The sequence below is a fragment of the Schistosoma mansoni genome (assembly GCF_000237925.1).
Source record: "Schistosoma mansoni, WGS project CABG00000000 data, supercontig 0037, strain Puerto Rico, whole genome shotgun sequence".
In the NCBI taxonomy this organism is placed as follows: Eukaryota; Metazoa; Platyhelminthes; class Trematoda; order Strigeidida; family Schistosomatidae; genus Schistosoma; species Schistosoma mansoni.
In genome coordinates, this window is record NW_017386026.1 from 1,730,703 (window position 1) to 1,752,327 (window position 21,625).

General features: G+C 31.7%; 1 protein-coding gene across 1 annotated transcript in view; it reads right to left on the reverse strand.

Moving 5' to 3' along the window:
• Smp_130040 (pecanex-related protein) overlaps positions 1–21,625 on the reverse strand; it is a gene marked incomplete at both ends in the record, with an annotated part of 66,638 nt that overhangs the window by 8,672 nt on the left and 36,341 nt on the right. The window contains 12 exons of the mRNA XM_018790780.1: positions 862–1,177; positions 1,870–2,100; positions 2,718–2,862; positions 3,069–3,169; positions 4,013–4,249; positions 5,283–5,536; positions 6,818–7,101; positions 10,223–10,352; positions 11,891–11,999; positions 14,648–14,825; positions 15,572–15,753; positions 18,977–19,296. Of these exons, the coding sequence (XP_018646017.1) occupies positions 862–1,177; positions 1,870–2,100; positions 2,718–2,862; positions 3,069–3,169; positions 4,013–4,249; positions 5,283–5,536; positions 6,818–7,101; positions 10,223–10,352; positions 11,891–11,999; positions 14,648–14,825; positions 15,572–15,753; positions 18,977–19,296 (2,487 nt within the window). The remainder of the gene's footprint in view (positions 1–861; positions 1,178–1,869; positions 2,101–2,717; positions 2,863–3,068; positions 3,170–4,012; positions 4,250–5,282; positions 5,537–6,817; positions 7,102–10,222; positions 10,353–11,890; positions 12,000–14,647; positions 14,826–15,571; positions 15,754–18,976; positions 19,297–21,625) is intronic.

Genomic DNA, 21,625 nt, shown 5'->3' on the forward strand with positions numbered 1-21,625 from the left:
TTTTGCATATCATTGCTCTAATCGATAGTTCACTCCTCTCTAACTTGTGGTCTCATAACGTTCATATATATCAACTGGACAAGTACACACTCGCACGCAATCGATATAACAAAAATAGCTATACATTTGATACAGAATATATAAACTGTGATTAGCAGTGAAATTCAAAATACACATTTCATTTATTTGGAATCATTTAGCTGCATCTCAGTGTTGTATTACACACTGCGAGTTGAATCAATCACCTTTCGCTTCAAACGTTTAACGTATTGTTCATAGTAGTTACTGAGTTCAGATAATCACCCAGTTGTGTAACCGTGGTGGATGCTGCTTGTGATAAAAATAAGTAGTAAGTAGAAACCTTACCAGGAGAAGAGTGAAAGAGAAGAGAAAGGAAAAAGAAGAGCAATCGGGATAACAACAGGATCGGAAGAATGATGAAGTATGTGAAAAAACAACTGGAGGAAGATATGAAAATGATGTATTTAATGCATGATTTTTATATATTACTAATATACTGCGTAGTTTTGCATAGAACAATAAGTTGGTTTTCCTCACCAAGTTTTCGTTCACAACACAACGAATACGACATTTATTCCTGACTGAATTCTTCTGATCCTCTGATATCATATGCGCAATCCATGTGGTATGACACAATATACATATAAACGCACGTTTTAGAAAATGTATATCTCTAAAGCGAAACACATCCTTGATAATAATGTACACACACTGATATTAAAAAAGAATGTAAACTAACTTCAACGATAACCATATTCGGATTATTCTAAACATATCTATTAAGATATTAATAAGAATGAATAAATATTTCAACAAAAAATCATATTTACTATCACATACCATCACATTTTTCTTTTTTACAACCACATAATTGACGAAAACGTCTCCAACAACCACGCATACGTAATAGAATACTAACAAACGATAATTCTCCACCAGATACATTAATATAATCATCATTATCACCAGCAAAACTAGTAATTAAAGGACTAACATAAATTGGATAACCAATTGGTGGATCGCAACTAGAATTGACTAAATTCCGTAGGACTGGATTAGCACTTTGTATACTACCACGTTCTTCATTATTATTACGTAAAAATATTTGTTCACGTTGTTGACCAGCCCATAAACCTCGAACACATTCAGGATTTAACTATTATCAACAAAAAAATTCTAAAGAATATAACTGAAGACAAAGGATGTGGAAAAACTAAATACAAATAACAATAGTTACCGCTTCTTCTAGTACTGTTTATGGTTTAGCAGTACATTCGATCAAACGTATTACTACTTTTTTCCATAACACTAGAGGCTCGTATCGTTTCTGACTGCCATTAACGTAGACAATCCACATACTGATCAACCAATAGACTGAATCACGAAACCTTAGACAACAAATAGTCATAAACATGAACAACAGAAAGCTCGCGAAATAGCTATGTAGACAACTTCAAAATAAAGTGCTGATGTTGTCAAGAATGAGAATGAGAACTCCACAATTAAACCATTTACCATGGACAACTCAACAACAATAAAATCTTCTCTACGACTTAATGATGTAATTAAAGTCGATTTCTATGTATACAACAGGACAGAGCTAACAATAGCTGATTTGATGGTAATAATACACAAATACACGGCAAAATGAGGCACCGAAAGCACTTAAATACCATAGCAACATTTAATTAATGAAGCTCAAGAAAGATAATAAAATTTCAAGGGTCATTCATGCTTGCTGATACGAAACGTGATATTTATCTATGGCATTAACATTTAAAGTCATAACTGTTGTAAAAAAAAACGAGATAAAAGAGATAACCTTTTTACGTTTGGTAAAACACTAACTTTAATAGCTCTAAATTCTAGTCTTCTCTTAGTTAGCTGAACAATACGATAAACATCCATTGATGTACGACCAGATACCCAACGAAATGAGAATAAGCAATCAGCATCATTTAAAACAGCAAATCGCCATTTTGGATCAGTTTCTGGACAAATCACAACATTTTTCTCTGTATAAACAATTTTCTTGTATAATTCACTATGTGTATTACCTGATGACCATGTAAATGTGTCCTGTGAGAAAATCAAATCATAAATGAATGTAAGAAACACAATCAAGATAAAACAATCAACTAAAAAAAAACGGTTCTATGTAAAAATTCAGATATTTTGAAGGTAGTCTTTATTGCCAAAATGTGAAACAGCAATCTGACTTAGGTAGGTTTGTGATTTTAATAATATTACGCAATAGTTTGATAAAAGAAGTTCACCAAGTTGTTAAGTTATTCATTATGTTGAAAGATAATAGATAGTTATCACAAATCGAGAGTTTTAGTAGCTCATTCATTCTCAATAATCTAAAGATACAGGCTAGGCATGAGATCTGAAGGGTCTGAGGATGAATCCTCTATGTGATTATGGATGAACACTAGTAACGAATCTGGAACTAAGTTGAAACACGTTACAGATATTCCTCATAAAAATATTATCAATTATCTATTGACAATACGTCAGAGAATCGAATTTATTATAATTTTAGTGTATTTCGATAAAAATAACGTAAGTACTGTACTTAATATTCATTGTGAGCATAACAAATTAAATGTCATACTTAACAATAACAAGAACTAAACAAAACAGAAAAAGAGAATAAAAAATTAAAAGATCAATAAACACACAAAATTACTAACTTGATACAGTTTCAATGCAATACGAACACTAGGAGTAACAACAGTTTGAAGAAGATCAAGGTCCACCAGAACCCAATCATCTCTTGGGACTAAATTAATATCTCCTGCAAATACTTGGTGGACACCATGCAAGAATTGATCCAAACTAAAGAAAGTGAATATTAATAGTAATGATTGTAAATAATAAAAAAAACAGATTCATTTTAATCCAAAAAACGTAAACACATATAATACAATTGCCCTTCACTTTGTTTTTTAAAGAGTAAAACAAGACTATTACACAGCTGGATATACTATAATCGTCTCTGGTAAATAAATCTATAAATAATCGAATATAATTATAATACTTACATAGGCTTTGATGATTGCTGACCACCCATACATCGCCTACCAAGTAAACTTAAGGCTAAACATAACGACACCACAGGTGAATCAGGACCACACGGTACAGACTGAAAGAAGAAAAGATATTTATTATTATTATTATTTAATCCTGATTGAAAAATAAAAAGTAAAATCTGATCTAGAAGAAATTATTACTGTCTTGTATTTAAAAGTTTATTTTTAAACGTTAAAGGAAGAAAACCGATTGAATTTGTTAAGTTATACAAAGTTTACTTTGTACAGTGGTGTAATTATCTCATTTAGTAAATGAATGAGGGTAAGAAATAAGCTAATGATAGCAAAATTAACGACGATCAAGTCAAATATATTGCGAAAAAGGTATAAGTGATAATAGAGATCAGATCAGATTTATAATAATAGTAATAACTGAGTATATATTGGAAGTTTACAGTCAAGAAAATATCAACTTCTGAAGACTTTGCATGACATGTATGCAGTGAGTCAACCGTGTAATTTTGAATAAATGATAAAATTACACATCGACTTGTTGATTTTCACACTTGACAAAGAACAGACTTACTGCATAACATATGAAGTGGCATAAATCTATCACAACAGTTAAAGACATGATGATATGCGATAGAAATACATTTCAACGGTTACGTATAATCGAGTACAGCAAAGATAAAGAGACATGGCTATCTATCAGGAAACCCACTGTACCCTACATACCCCAGTTGAAGCTTTTTAGTCGTTTCGGTTTATGTATTTCCCTAATGAGTTTGGTGTACCAAGGAAGAGTTTATAGCAAATGGAGCAAAAAACAGAACACAGCAAAATGTTCTCCAGAAAGGACCTAGCCAAATAATAATTTAAAAAAAACTCATCATATTGATAGATATCACAAATACCAAAAACCTGATATAGTATACATAAATAGCTAGTCTTACTGAATTTCCACTTTGCTTTTTCAAACAATACGCTATCCAATCAGAATAAATTTGAATAAAACGTTGTTTAGTAACACCGCTAACATCTTCATCAAAATCATCATCAATTGCTTTGAAAAATACAGGATCCAAATCAAAGTAATCTGGTGATAAAAATCGATTGGAATCTAAACATGGTGTTAGTTGTGTTAATCGATTTGATAAATTCGGCAATTTACAAACAAAATAAATAATGCACTGGAAAAAATTACAAGATAAAAGGTATATGATAAACTTATTAGATTATGTAATAATATTAATGATACTCAATCATGTAAAAGTGTTTCGATTAGAAAGTAACTTATCTCTATTGAAAAAAAGAACTATATACATTAATGAACAACGTCATTTGTTGTCAACTTGTTTAGTGTTGATCAAAGACTACATACAAAATTGAAAAGTAATCACTAGCCTAAGTGACTCAACAATAAATTCATTGCGTTTTAATACTGAATAATTGAAGTTAATGATTCAGTAGGCCAATCAAACGTAAATGAAATGATAGGCCCTGCGATTAGCCAAGATATGATGTCCTTTTCTAACGGATGAGACATACCCAATTGATGGAAAACTGTAGCTTGAATTTCCAGAACATGCATATAATGAGTATACAGTCATTTCTCGATTCGGTTGGCCAATAAATACTTTCTTCACACTGAAAGACCCGCTCGGGCTCATTATTAGCAAGTTTGTTTATCGTTAACAGAATCGATAACTCAGTTCACAACAGGTGATTGGAAGAATTTGTATCAACATGATAAACTATTTATGACTGACTAAAGGTTGAAGAATAAATTTTTAAATATCGACTTCACGATTTTTGTACGCACCATCCGATTGATAAATAGTGAAAGCAAGCATAACAGTGGTTTTTCATGACTACAGTCATAGACATTGATGTTTAATTATCCGACTCCCAATTGTAATAAATTACCAACAATAATTAATCCGTAACATTTTTGCTTATTGACTAGGGCCAAATAAAATCCATGGTTAAGTGTGTTTGATATCGATTATAAGTGGAAAAAACAAGACCTTAACACTGTCGATTTTTGTCAGTTCGGTGAATCGAAATCAATAAGTGCAAGATAACTAAATCCAAAGGGGGATTAACTTCAGAATTCTGAGTAAAATATTAGGTCATCGAAATATGAAGTGATAAAAGAATTAAACTATCACCTCTGACAAAAGACATACTATGATGAAATAAACAAATGGAATCATTACTTACATGAACAAACCGACTGATCAATACTTTCCGTAAGTCTGTCAATTGAAATGTTAATCCAGCACTATGATCAGTAACTTCATAACCTTCAACTATGTATGGTGTATATGCGAATTGCCATGTCATACAACGCAAACGAACAGCAGTGTTAAAACTTAACATTCCATGAATAGTTTTTGAATGACAACAACAGAATCGTTTACTTTTATGCGGATCTGAACGTAATGCTTCTGATTCACTAGCATGACACAAAGTACCTGACAGTCAACAAGAATAATAATAATCATGGTTGATCAAGATTATTTTGAGAAGAAGGAAAAAAACACTCAATTAAATATGATTTTCAAAAATCAAATATATCATATTGCGAATAACAGCGAAATATAGGATATGCGTCTTTTTTATTTCTATAGATTTTACATCATATAACATTTTTGCGGTATATTTCTTAAAACTAGTTTTCTCTAGAATTTAATTGTCTGCTTTACCTAATCATATAATTAGCCTTGTTAATCTGATATGATTTGTGGAAAAAAGTGGGCTAAGATGCATCTGAGATAAATTTTACGGTGATCATGACTCAATGACTTCATTATATGATGTGTTCGGAACTAACAGTATGTCACAATTGATTGATCACTGGGTAGTGATCAATCAATTGTGTGTCAAGTCCTTCTTAATGCAGATTGAATGATATCGATCAAGTTGCAATGTGGCCATTAGTCTAGGTGGCTCAACGCTGCGTGCACTATGTTGAGATAAGATGGTGGTTGGAAGTGGTCAACAGGAAACCCTGGACCCGGGTTTCGTGTTACTTGGCACTCGTCAGCAAGGTATACCTGTAATCTTGAGAAAACTGGTGCTCCCTGACGATCGATAATAACAGTATTTGATACTGAGATATCACGATTCCCTTACAAGTCCTAACTCTAGGAGATAAATCTTGTAAGAAAGATTTATTTAGTAAAGACCAAAGAAGATTTGAGCAAACAACACACAGGTACAGATATAAATAAAATAATCTTAGAAATAAAGAAAAAAATTTACCACACGTGGACAAGATAAGTAAAATGAAGAATAACCTTTATGGGATGTGTAGAGTAAAATAAGGGATCCAAATTTACAAAATAGAAATAGAAAGATATTCAGTATGTAAGTTGATTCTCTGAAGATATAACATCCTCAACAATACAGTGCAGCAAACTCCCATTGTACTGCAAATTTTAGATAGAATGGCTTCCTATATAAGCTTTTCATCAATTTTACAGTAGTCCAAAGGTTGAAAGTTTGCATCCAAGACCTGGAAGTCAATGATTCGATCCCTAATGAAGTCATGAGTGATCGCTGGGGAAGGGCGTCATACGGTATCATAATAGCTGTTCAGCACTTCCTAATTCCCGATGACTATCTAACCAAAGCCTGTATGTGATGCTGAACTTAAAAAATAAATATTTTGACGCTTACTTTCCTAAACAAATATAATTTATGAAAACAAAAACCTATGTAAATTAAGAAAACTTTCATTATCAAACCATTACCGATAAATTCAAGACCACGTAGTTGATAAGTAACGAATCCATTGCCTACTTCAATAATATGAACCAACAGGTTTAAATCATCAGTTGACAAAATGAATACATCACCATGTTGAACGCTTAACCCGCCAATACGTCCAAGTTGTAAATCACCAGCTAATGTTCGTTGTAATTTCCTTGTTAAATGTTCATAAAATATGCCATCCAGATTACCAGATACCTGATGTTTAGAAATTCCTTTTAATTGAGCTGCTATAGGCATATTAGTAGTTTCTATTCGTTGTGTCCTAGAAGAAATTGAAAATTAAACATAAAATGAACTCTCTCTCTCTTTATATATACAGTGATCTAATATCTATTTGTACAACTGTTTTACGACACCTGATGACAACTATAGTTTATAAATTACAAGCATCCGTATTTGTACGTGTTTTGACTTTTCACTGCCGATGTTAAATAGTCTTTTCTAGGTGTATTTGTTATTGAAACACAACTATCGGTAAAGTGGATTAGGATTAGCAGTGAAAACAATGATGGAGATTTCGTCCTGGTTGGGAATCGTCGGACAAATGTACTTCTATTTGAGTTTTTGCATTTGCATTGAGACGCGTATCCAGTATTTTTCACTTTAATCGTTACAACATCTAGTTTTAAGGGTTTTCTGCTAACCATCTTCAATTATATAACAAATACAATCACTTTATATATGTTAAAAAAATAATAAAATAATTAAGTAGAACTACAACTAAAACTACGGAATTATTATCTTCTACTGAGCTAAAAAAAGAACCGTGTTTTCTACACTATGTCGTCAAGTTGAAGAAAGAGACAGAAAACCGAAAAAAAATAAAAACGAAGAAGAAGCAATAAAAAAAACTGGATTCTACCATAGAAACTGCATACAATATAACAATGAGATAAAATTAGAAAATTGCATACTTGAATGACAACCAAAAGAATAGATAGACTTCAACAAACAGAATTACTCTTATATATGTAAGGATCATTGATAATTTCTATGCAGTTACTATGGTATCGTGATAATTTTCTCCATATTAATTATTAAAGACAAAATTTCAAACTACAATACAAAACGGTAAAATAAGATTTTGTTTTCTATCTATATTGCCTACACAATATTAGCAACTGAAAAGTTATTCACAAATGGAGTATTTAGGTATTATGTACCCATAGAATTCATGAATTAAATGAAATAAGTATCTCATTATGTTACTATAATTTAATAAAAGTAGTATTCATACATTTATCTTCAAAAAAAAGAACCATAGTGATTAAAATTCAGAATCTATTTTGCTAATGACATTTATTTGCAAATTTTTATGAAATATTTATTAAATTTAAGTTATTTTTAAACATTGATATTTGTAAGCCGCTTTTTTTTAAAACGATAGACTGTTCTTTATTCCTTTATAGAGTTCATAAGTTACAGTCTATTAATTATTAAAAATTTAGGTGCTAATCAGATTACTGTTTTAAATCACCTAGTTATGTACCTATTGACAGATAGAAACTGTGATACGTTGTAGTATTGTATTGTGCACATACCACATAAAATACTTGTAACATTACGTCAATTTTTGTGATGTACTATTGAGTTATGGGAACGTCTGCATAGTCTAGTGTTGTATCCTGTGGAAAACTATGAATGGTAACTTTGTGAACTATTACGGATCAATGTGATATGTACATTTCCTATTGTATAATTTTTAAGTAACTAAACTATTCATATTCGTGTCCTTCTTATCTTAAGCTTTATTTTGACCTATACACTATTATTATACGTTTAATCATTCTTGAGTTATCCCTAGTCTATTAATTACTGTTCCCCCTATTCACAGCCACATTTGACTAAATCTTGTACACATGTTATTTTCTATTTTATGGTACGATATGGTCTGTTAGATTGGTATATAAACCCAGTATGTTTGAGAATAATGATTCATATTGCAGAGGCTGTTATTGGCGTTCTGAACTTAACTGGCTGGGTTAGGCAGTTAGGAGGACTGATAAGTACTCAAGACTGTTTATACAGTTTTTGTGTATCATTGATCAAATCGATAATTCACTCCTCTCTGATTGGCGAGAATCAGCACGTTAATATATATCGAACAGGGAGCGTACACACATACGCACTCAATCATATATATCAACTGGACAAGAACGCACGTAATTGATATAAAATCTAGCAACGATATTATAACTACAGTTAGAAACTCTTTTTTATCGGTTGTTTGAATCGTCTCATTAATTTTTAGAACTGAAATTGATCAGTCTCTGATTGGCAGGCGTACATCTTATGCGAATTTCCTCGATGGGCATGCAGGTTGATGAACCCCAAATAGGACGAAACGCGCGTCTTGGAATGTAATGCTAGCCACCATTCATTCCTCATTATAATAAATTTAGAAAATCTGTGGATTTGCTGTTGGTGTTTGATAAACAAAACAATAAAATACGTTATACCCATTATATATAAATGTAAGAAGTAATTTTTCAAGTTACTAATACTGTCTACATTACACGCTATATAAATAAATGATATACTTGTAGAAAATACAGCATGCATTATATGCGTATCAATTAAACACCCAGTATGTTAACAGCTAGGTTCTTACTTGTACCAGTAAAATCTTGAGGTCATGAAATTCAAACTGACAAGACTTTTATTTGTATATGTTACAGAACAAATGAATTATACGGAATAAGTAATTATCATAATAACCACAAAATTAATTTTTTTAATTGAAACAGATGTAAAACAATCAAATTAACTGTATACATTGAACTGACCTGACCCGTATTGTATAAATTATAGACAAATTTATTGTCCTGAATATTTTAAATCATAAAAGACTCACAGTAGATTATACATGTATATACACATTATATTATGCAAAATGGCAGCTTAGTGTTTAATCCGGTAAGTTGTTAACCAGATTGCTGGTCGTAACTCCGTATCATTTAGTACGATACAAGTAGGTGAATATAGAACTAATCATCAAACAAACAATATGGGTTATAAAACAAATACGGAAATGTGTATTTAGTGATTTGAGATTATCAGTAAGGGGATTTGTAGAGAGTATAGTATTTTAACAGTTGAACTCACGAGTCGATCTAAGCTAGACCACCATTAAAAATCTGGAAGCACTGGATGACCGATTCATCTTAGTATGGGATTCTTTAGCTTTCAGATTTTTAATGGTGGTCTAGCTTAGATGGACTGGTGAATTCAACAGTGAAAATATGAGATTAGTTAAAACATATAACAGTATACTATAAAAAGCCAACACAGTTTTTTAAAATATTATAAAGATGTATTCTAAAACTTATCTACCTAGTATACAAAATAATATTTTAAACTATAAAAATACATATACAACATACCGATGATTAGTCTCCCAAAAACAAATCGGTCTTACATAAGATGTAATAAAAATTGCACTAGCCATAAAAGGTTCCAATGGTGCTGATAAAATTGTAGAAAAAATGCAATTAGCGAATAGGAATACAGAATCTAGAAATTAATTGTATTAAAGCATTAAAATGAATTTTGTTAAGGATCATAAAGATGGAGAGAAAGTGATATAAATATATATACATATATATTACGACCTTAGGAATGAATAAACTGTATACACTTTTCAGAAGATCAAGATTATATTTAAAAAAAACGAAGACAGTCGTTCGAGTACTTTGAAAGAAAGTTTTTAAAAAAAATAAACAAATGAAAATGAGTACAGCTGTTTTCGTTTGAAGTAATTCACAGTAATGTAGATGTACTCACTTCTTCATCTCTTCCCAAAGTATTGAATTTTGATACTACTCTATAAGTTTAAATTCCTGAATCTGATTTATTCTATTTGAACTACCTTTGACTTAGTTTTTTTCTTATTTGTAATGATTTATATTTCTGTTGTTTATGTTAAGGGACCATGACTGATTAATGATCAATAAAACTAAGATCTACGTAAATTTAACTAACGGAGTCCTAAGTAGAATGGAACTACTAGTATCGTGAATTCTACTACTACATACTATCCAACTTCAATTGTAGTGAAGTAGAACACAGATGAAGAAAATTAACCTATTGTTTCATACAGAAAAATACAGTGTCTTAGTAAAATATTAAAATCATATATTGAATACATTATTCGCATATCTTCTTTGCGTTGTCCTTCACATAGTCCATTACTCCTCTAATTCTGCTGTTATTTTGATTCTTCTTCGACATGGTTGGTCGACGTGAAAGTAAGCAGATGTAGACCGAGTTTAATCGGTTGTCAAAATTCTTGTTGAAATCGCTAGTACTTTAGATAAATACTTATGTGACTTGGAAATGGTTTGTGCTTATTAGCAGAAATTTTAGTGAAGTAGAACTCAGGTGGGGAAAATCAGTTTATTGTTTCCTGCAAAATTACACAATGTTTTGCTAAAATATGAAAACCACACATTAAATACATTATTTACAAATCTTTGCGTTGTCCTTCACGTATTCCATTATTCCTCTAATTCTGCTGTTATTTTGATTCTTCTTCGATTTTCTTCCTATTCTCTTCATTTTAATCTTCTGTTGACAGGTATTCCACTTTCGATTAATGCTACGAGCTACTTTTATCTGTCAGCATAAGTAGTATATATAACAAAATATATTCTCTTTTCTTTAAGAAAACGTTTCCCTTCTCGCTAATATTCGTAGAATATTATTTTGTTTGCCTAAAGTTTTACAGCATATTAATCTCCTCTTGTTATGTAAATGTGAATTATGCCAACCTGAAGTGGTGTATACACAGTCAGTACCAAATTATTTATAATTGTTAGACTTATTGACCAGATAGTCATAGTGACCTTCAAACCAAATAAAGATGTAGCCTAGGAAAAAACGGTAGTAAATATCAAATCCTAAACTCAGTTACTGAGTTTCGATCTTAAGAGCTGTATGATTTGAATTTAGGAAAACAGTGATTTTTTACACTGATTACATATTAAACTTTATAATAATGTTGGGCAAAACATCGCGATATTTAGTTGATTGTTTTTTTTGAGAAAGGATACGAGGAATTGAGCCAAGTTGCACAACTGCATGTGCAACAGAACCCCAAATAATATTGAATGGAGCCAAATATACATAGATGAAATGCAATTTCCGGAATAATTCAATAAACTAAGAAATAAGAGAAAATATTTGATTGGTTAGATTATTATAAACACGTTTCATCATGCCACATAGAAATAAAACTTTTTTATCTACCTGTACGGTTGTTTTTGAAATCTCTGTAACTTAACGACAATATTTAGTTCATCCAAAATGGATGAATATATCCCAACAACGGACTAATGAATCACAATTCTGAACATGAAGGACAAAGGTTTCAAACAACCCCTATAAATAATTTAAAGCTCATTATCAATGGACAAGCAAACACCTATATGAACTCAGTAGCTAAACGGATAAGGTGTTAAGCGAAAGGTACTGTGTTAGAACCCCGACGTGAACATCAACACTATGATTAATTTAAGTTCAGTTGAAAAGTCCCAAATAGGATGAAACCGAGGTTCTGGATTCCATTGTTATTCATTACCCAACTCTGCCAGAAATAAAATTTGTTTGAAAGAATCAATAAGAAACAAGCAACAGAACGTTCAGTAAGGATACTAGAAACAAACAAAAAGATTAAACAGAAAATAAGTCGTGAAAAAATTTGGTAGACGTTTATTAACGGTATCCAGGATGCAGGTTCCATTCAATTTAGGGTTCTTCAGCTGGATACATTTGTATCACAATATTAGCGTTAACACTGAAACTTGAACCTAGTACTTTTCGCTTTAAAACCTCAACGCATTATATAACGGACTTATGCATCTAAGTAATCAATAACCTGTTTGATAAGCAAGAAGGTAAATGGCTGACGCGTTTCACGTAGGATAAAATGCGTCCTGGATTTGACTGCTAGCTTAATACCAAATATACGAAGAAGGAACGACAATATCTGGTATCGAGGCAAACCACTCAAAATCCACACGTGGAAATAGAAACTGTACAATTACCGTGCTAAATATTAACAATAGTAAATTACAAAACCCTGACAAAAAACAAGTGACGTCTTTGGTCAAATAATCCAATTACGACCGAAAATACAATGAGGTAATATAAGCAATGAAAGATAAGTGAGAATTTTTATTATATATATGAAATATTTGCGACTTCATCCGTAACTACACTGTCAATAAAATACAGTTGTGTGTGTGCACATTTATGCCCTGTAAGATGAAAGGGGACAAGATTCCAAAACGTCAATAATACACAATTCAAGATAAATGTTATTATGACACATCAAAACGGTAAATAAACAAGCCTAAATATTCCTCATCCTTAAATTGCTTATTGTTTGAAAACATTCCCTACAATGTGATAAAGACTATAGACTGAATTCAATGAACACACACTGTATAAAAGTCATTCACCAGTCTATAAAGGAACTAAATCAATGTATGTGGGGCATGTGTCTCAAAGACTTTCTCCAACATTTTCGTTTACTTTGGTTGATTCAAAAGAACAGAAACCAACACAAACACCAACTAGTCAGACACACCGTAGAACTTGTACGTACGTACATTGGTTCTGTTTATCATACCCCATTGCACAGAGATGTTGTCAGACCAAACTCCCGAATAGTAGAGGTAGTAACAGTATTAGTGGTAATGGGAAAGATTAGAGATCAAAGATCCAACTTGAAAATATAAATTAGTGAAATAAAAACAAAAAAATGTCATGAGGAAGTTAGAATATTAGAATTTGGGGGAAGACAAAGAATAGATGCACTTATGCCATTGCAAACCGCTGATTACGATAAACACGTGGATCCCAACTACGAAACCAATACCTAATAGCATGGCTAAATCTATATGTTAGTGACTTGATGGACTGGTTCACCCATCCATAGTAATACAAACATATTGAAGTAACTTTCTCCACTGAACTATAATACCTGTTGATAGCGAAAAATGGTGCAAATGGCAAATCGATTGGTGAGATAGTGAACCTTCATTGACTGTAACTAGGACTTCTATTACGTACACCTACCCATCGCTTACCATGATGGGCAACGTTTTCTACTTTGGGAATAAGTTAGAAGAAAGCTACGGGGTGAGCGAGCCAAGATATGAAATCAGTCTATAAACCCACTGACTACCAATATGGGCCATATCAGTAGATGAAGACGACGTGATCGGGGTTTGCGCGATAACCACGGTCAGTGGTTGGAGACTATGTAACATTACTTGGTCACAACAGCACAAAGGTATTCACTCTTTATCTTACTCCAGATCTTCAGTTCCCGTATTCTTCCATACGTACTTTACCAATCTGCTTTTTCGAGCCGCATCCTCATGTTTATTCTTTTTTTTTATTTTCATTGCTACTACATTATTTCCACTCGATTCTTCATCTTTTTAATGTTATGTCGTTGTGATAATATGGTATGGCAGTTTGAGCCTACGTAAACTTATGTCAAACCCTACGTTGATTATAAATAGCTTAATAAAAAAAATCAGTAACTTTTTACTAAAATAAATCCATACACTTTTCCAGTTCGAATAATTAGTGGTGAGAGGCTAGCATGATGAGTGAACTGATTTACCGAACGAGTTTTCGGTAGTTCATCGATCTACACATTCAATAGATCTCAGAACAAGATAAAATACTGTTACCTACTATCTTACAGTTTTAATTATTAGTGTTATAGAGACATGAAAAGTAAATAAGTAGGAACTATACATACAATCGTAGAAGAAAAAAAATATTCAACTCACCTTGCTAACAAGAAGTGATACAAAGAAATAATTGATAGGGAATGCTTCTTTAAAATTGTAGAAATCAAATGAAAATAATAAATTTGTGAAAAACAAACTTAGATAAGTTTGTTTTGCACAACAAAAACCATTCCGTAACATTTTCATACTACATACAATAATTATGAAGGTGGATAGTCTGAAAAGAAGAATAAATTAGAATTGTACAATTAAAAAGATCCATTGAATTTGAATTCGAATCAGAAGTTTAACACTTATTAGTACACTCAACTCCAAGCCATACTTCTCAATAAAGACTAATGATATTATCCAAATGTTAAATTTGTAGATGGAATGAGTTTCAAGTAAACATGTCATTATAATTTATAGTTGAGTGATACTGCTTTATTGCAAACAAAAAAGTAACCCAATGACATATCACGTGATTGGAAGTAGTTGGCAGCAAACTCTAGACCTGGGTTTTAAGCTGGGTAGCACACGTCACCACGGGGTAGCCGCAACATAGAGGGGTCACGTAGTCTCTATGGTATTCGAACCTGGCTTCACAATCTGAGACGTTACCCTTGAGGTATTCGGTCATGACTGATCTAGTGTAGGACAACCGCACTGAATTCTTACCTGAGAACGGACAGTTAACCTTAACTAGTGATATCACTACAATTTCGAAGCACTTCACTTTTTCTTGTTGTTTCATTGATGACTTCACTTATCGGTCCATGGGACAACTTATAATCACTTCTCCGGCTCATTAAATCAGTGAACCAAGCACTAGAAAGAAGATTCTTAGGGCGATAAATGCTCTTTCGAGGAGTAATAACAAGATATAAACAAAATACTGATTATTATCATATATATATATATATATATATATATATATATATATATACATATATATACATATATATATATGTTCATAACACTTACAACGGTCCAAACTTCACTGCCATTGAATCAAAAGATTGAGTGACTGTACACATAGTAATAGCAGGCAAGAACAAGTTTCTTTCTAACCAACATAACCAAAAATAAGCAACCTCCCAGCGAATAATTCTTCCGTGAAGATCGGGTTCAACAACAGGTTTCACAAGCAGTAACCATGGATACGGCTGGAAAAAAGAGTAGCGAAAATGGTACATTTAATAAATAATAAACATTTTCTATGTGAGAGTGTAAACCTATCAAAATATGATAATTTGCAACCTTGAACCTGAAGACATAAGTGTTCAACTGGGTTATTCATTATTTACAGACAACTTGCGATGTGGGATAGATGTGTTTTACCACAGGTTATCATAACTTACATCAGTAAAATAAGAAAACATGGAAAACAAGGTAATCGAGATGACAGTAGTATAAATAATAGCAAAATTAAACATGCAAAATATAGAATGAAAAAACAGATGAAATCAATGAGTAAGAAGTAAGGAATAACATTGAAATTAAAAACTTACAAAAAGGTGGAATTAATGCAACTGCTATACTGCAGCTGTTTTCAATAGACGATAAATATACGTCTTAATCATAGACGATAATTAAAGTGTGTTAAAAACTAGGAAATCTACACATTTCCCTACAAATTAAACTGGCAGTTGGTGACTTTGTCGATCATGGATAAGTAGTTCCTCACTTTCTTACAATGTACTCCTATACTAACGGTTATAACGCTCAGAGAAATAGTTTTTCATTATGTAGGCATAATACGTGTTCTAACAACTTTAGCCGATTAAAGTTTGTAGTTTTTTTCTAACTAGAACTGTGCACCTAGCTCAGTATTACTCAAATGATGGTGTAATCAGATAAATCCAATACTTCAGAAAAAATCTATGATTATATTTTTTTGCAATTTATACCTGCATTGTAAATACTTTAGCAATATAGGTATCCACTCAAGAGACTAATTCCTGGAAATCCAGAGATAGAATTATCTCAAGAAGCATTATTAAATACGGTAAGATATTTTCGTCCCATACCACATATTCCATAAATCCATAAAAATACTAGATTAGTTTATAGAATAGACAGAGTGTGGATGACAGTGGATTACATGATACGGGATTCGTCCTCTTTGAGACTCATTGGCTGCATCTTTTTTCACTCAGGAATGAAATGCGTGTCTTGGACTCCACTGTTAGCCACAATCCATCTACTCTACAAAACATGTGACGAAATGGTTACGTCAAGGTAATCCAAATAAGATGTAGGTTTATCAACTAAAAACGATCCAAATTCAATCAGTAACAACGGCAATTGGATAACTCAAACCATAACAAATTAAATTATGTTATTTTCTTGTAGACCAACCAATATAGCTCAAGATTCAGATCTATTATTCCATGGTAAGAAAATATTTTTAATTAGCTAATTACAAGAGTAGGCATATGCTTAGTCAAACACGCTGGTAGATTAAACGAAAAGATAATACATTCACTGTTTTGAAGTAAATGAGAAAGAATCTAAATTAAGATAGAATTACCGAATACCAAATTTCAATTACTTTACTATAAATAAACAGCAAATGAAAGCTACAATAAATATTATGCTGAGTAACACATACCATTGAAATATGTGCTAAGTTTTAGAAATAATAAATTTTATATTGTCTTTCAATGACAAAGAAATGTAGTTCAAAATTTCATCAGGAACAACATGATGGACCATAAGAATCATTTGTATTGATTAAAGAGACTACTACCAGTAGAATTACTTAATCTACAATGTTATTACCATCAATAATTTACAAATTAATTATGAATCATACAATTAAATTTTAGACTAATTACTTTACAAAAGAGGAAGTATTTAAACCAAGTTGAAAATAACTTGAATAGAAATAGTGGAGCGATGACAAAGCGGTTAAAGGAGTTAGAGTTTTAGCCACTTGTCCTCAAGTTTGAACCTTCCCCAACCTATTTCGATTCAGGCATCTCATCTGGGTAGCACTCCTAGCCTGTTAATTCAGGTACATTAATTTGCACTTGGTTAATAAATTAATAAAAACGAGAGAAAAAAATAATCACTAGCTTCTATTGTAGATGTAACACATTTACAAACTACACATTATGTCAGATATCAACTAGTTGGAATTTCCTTATAAGGAATCACATCAATTCATCACATTCTACAGATGCTGCTTTAAGACGACACTACTTTTAAAAAATATCCTTAAAAATGTTTTGTTATCTTTTATTTCGATAGAGTGACTTTTACCTAAATATAGATGTCATATTTATCTCCCAAGCATATGTCATTTCAAAACCGACAACGTAAAAATAATGTGTTCGATAAAACTGATATTGTAATAATTCTTTCATCTATACAATTTCAGTTGTCAACTTCCACCAAAAGAATTAAACTAACGTAACAAAGTGATATTGCGGTGTATGCTACTTAGTTTGACAGATATAAGTAATATGTAGCACCAATCGAAAGTGGAATACCTGTCAACAGAAGATTAAAATGAAGAGAATAGGAAGAAAATCGAAGAAGAATCAAAATAACAGCAGAATTAGAGGAATAATGGAATACGTGAAGGACAACGCAAAGATTTGTAAATAATGTATTTAATGTGTGGTTTTCATATTTTAGCAAAACATTGTGTAATTTTGCAGGAAACAATAAACTGATTTTCCCCACCTGAGTTCTACTTCACTAAAATTTCTGCTAATAAGCACAAACCATTTCCAAGTCACATAAGTATTTATCTAAAGTACTAGCGATTTCAACAAGAATTTTGACAACCGATTAAACTCGGTCTACATCTGCTTACTTTCACGTCGATCTACCATGTCGAGTTTCTTTTTTTAATAAAACTGTTATTTACAAGCTCTCATACGACATCGAGCAGCTTGAGTTATTTGTGACACTCTACAAATTAAGTTTTCTAGTATGACAGTAAGACGTGATATAGAGAAACGGTATCTTGAAAAACAACGCACTTTTATAAAAATTTTCATGCCATTTTATAGATATTCCTTAGACAATAAATGACCCATGTTTTCCTAATTAGATTATATTTGTAATATTTAGTTGAATAAGATTTACGCCAATAAAATACATGATTTCATCCTAAATACACCAAAAATGTAAAACTGTTTTATACCAGTGCATTTTACTGATACGAAAAATGAAAGTCAATTGGTATAAATGAGAGCATTGATCAAAGATAATACTATATGACGCAACAGGTGCCCAGTGATCACTAGTTCTCATTAGTTATCCCTAGCCTAAATCGGTCCTTGACGTAGTACAACAAAGTGAACAACTCCACATACCTACTCCGCCCAAAATATATTATTAAACAAGTTATTAGAAGATATAAAAATGACCCACCTTTCTAAAATTAGGCCAAACATAATGCAACAGAAAACCAAGTACAATACTGATCCAATTTAAAATGTAACAGTAATAATAAGAATGAAAATCTGTAGAATTAATAGTAGTATTAGTAGAAGTGATTATAGTAATTGTTAAATGACTAAGAAATGCTAAAATGAACCATAAAATACAAGAGAGTAAATCATTTTCAAAACGTGCCAATAATGAGATTCTAATTAAATTTGATAAAGGATCATTATTTTCAAATTGTGATTGTGTTATTTTTGAATCGGTAGTTTGATATTGCTCAGTGGTCACTCTTGAATTATCTTTACCTATTGTTAGAGTATTCACAGATGCTGATAGATTCTGATCAATTACAAATGATGGTAATGTATTGGTACGATTATTATTATCACTATTGTTATTATTATCATTATTATTAGTATTATTGTTAATTTTATCAAGTGTAGAGAATTTCTTATTTTCAGAATTATTAACATCTTGAGATTCGATCCAACTGGATGGTACAACAATTGTTGAAGGTGATTCAAAATGAGATAAGTTGTATTTAATAGCGGGTGTAGAAGCTGACTGAGTTAAACTGTCTCGACTGATCAATCGACATGGCAAACTATGACTTTGAACTTTGGAAAAATAAAAATAAAAAGGAAAAAGAACAGAAGATTTTTCAGTAAATAATAACAACAATACGAATAGTAGTACTATTGTATTTATGCTATACATCCTGATATAGTCGAAAAAAAGAAATCCGTTCTGTTATTATTTAATAAGCCTACCTTCATGTTATCTCCAGCCTTAATCAAGACATCCCTATGAAGTTATAAAAAAAATGTAAATCTATTATTTATAATAATTACGTAGACTCAGCCATTGACTACTTCAACGAGCAGCTGGCTAGTGTAAGAGTAGGTTGGAAGAAAGTTGGAGATGGCCAATCCAAGAAACGAATTTACTGTTCCTTCTTGAATTATATTGTCTACAAAACATAATCATATCTGCCACTACTAGCTGTGATATGTGCTACTGATGTAGACAGATATAAGTAGTATGTATCATCAATCGAAAGTGAAATGCCTGGAGGAGGAAGGTTAAGAAGATCGAAGAAAAGAAAAGGAGAACAGAGAATGATTGGTGTGGAAATGAAGGAACAATAAAGTCTGAGACTATTGATTGACATTTTGCCAATGAAGTATTTACTGTATAGTTTTCAGATTTTACTAAGATATTCGATTGTCGCACTTGTGTTCTCGTTCACTACAATACTACTGATAGCGTTGTTGCTTCTACTACTCTGACAACTTTCTTGATGATTTCATCTTCCTATGCTGACAGTGTGTGGCAACTTTAACTGACCCATAAATATTTGAGAAGTTCTACTTTGTTTATGAATGACTAATTATTATTCATCGATGGCAGATAGTAGAAGATTCACAAAATAGGATATATATTCACGCTACACTACCATTATTATTTTTTTTTCGATTAAAATTCAAACTAGGTCTTAGAGTTTTTCGTCTCAAAAAAATTTCGCATTTTTGTTAAAAATAGTTAAATGATCAAAATATTTTAGCAGTTGAATTCACGAGTCGATCTAAGCTACGCTAATATTGAAAACCTGGAAACATTGGACGGTCTTTTCATCCTAGCGTGGGACTGCTCAGCAGTGTGCATCAAAGATCTCGCACGCGAGACTCAAAGCCAGGACCTTCGATCTCGCGCGCGAACACTTAAAGTCTAGACCACTGAGCTGGTATCAAACAGTATTAATGTCTAACATCAATCGAACCATGACCTTGCGCAACCCCTGATCTACTGTCTGAAGTGGATAGCTGTCTCACATCCGACACAGATTGGGTTCCACTGGTCACGGATTTTCGCTAGAATTTCAGGAAATTCATCCCCATACTAATAATTATCAAAATATATTTAATCTATTATAATTAATTTTGGAATTTATTATATTTCATTTTCGTTACTTGTGAGATATTAACACATGGTGATAAAGAATATATCAAACAAAGTTGTGGGGTAATAAGATGTTATTTTAAGGATATAATATTTATATACACTTGATATTGAATCAGTTGAGCAGAAAATTAAAATCATCAAAGTAGGTAGTACTTTGATTTGTGTAAACAGTTTTATCACCACAAGCCGCAAAAAACTAGTAACTGAAAAAGATAACTATTCAAAATCTCTACATAGTTATAGAGTTTCATAAGAGAATTAATTTTATGTGTAACAACAATATGTAAATGAATAAAGCGTTATGGTGTTCATATTCAGCACTTACATTTTAAAATTATCATATAACTATTCTTCAATGACCATTGAGATATGAAAAAAAAACTAGTTATACCAATATAATTCAGAAAATTCATTTACACCAGTGAACAACTAATTGTCAGTTTAAGGGGATTTGTGGTTGAATTGATGAGTCAATTGAACTATAAAATTGCTAAAATCTCCATAATACCCCTTCTGATATTATTATTATCATTTAGACTGACCTGGTACTCCACTCTCAACATCTACACATCCTTTTGTATGTGTTAGACGAGTAAGGAGAAATTCTTCAACATTTTCATCAGTTTTCTTAAATGATGCATTTGTAGATTTCATACGAAGATTAAGAAACAG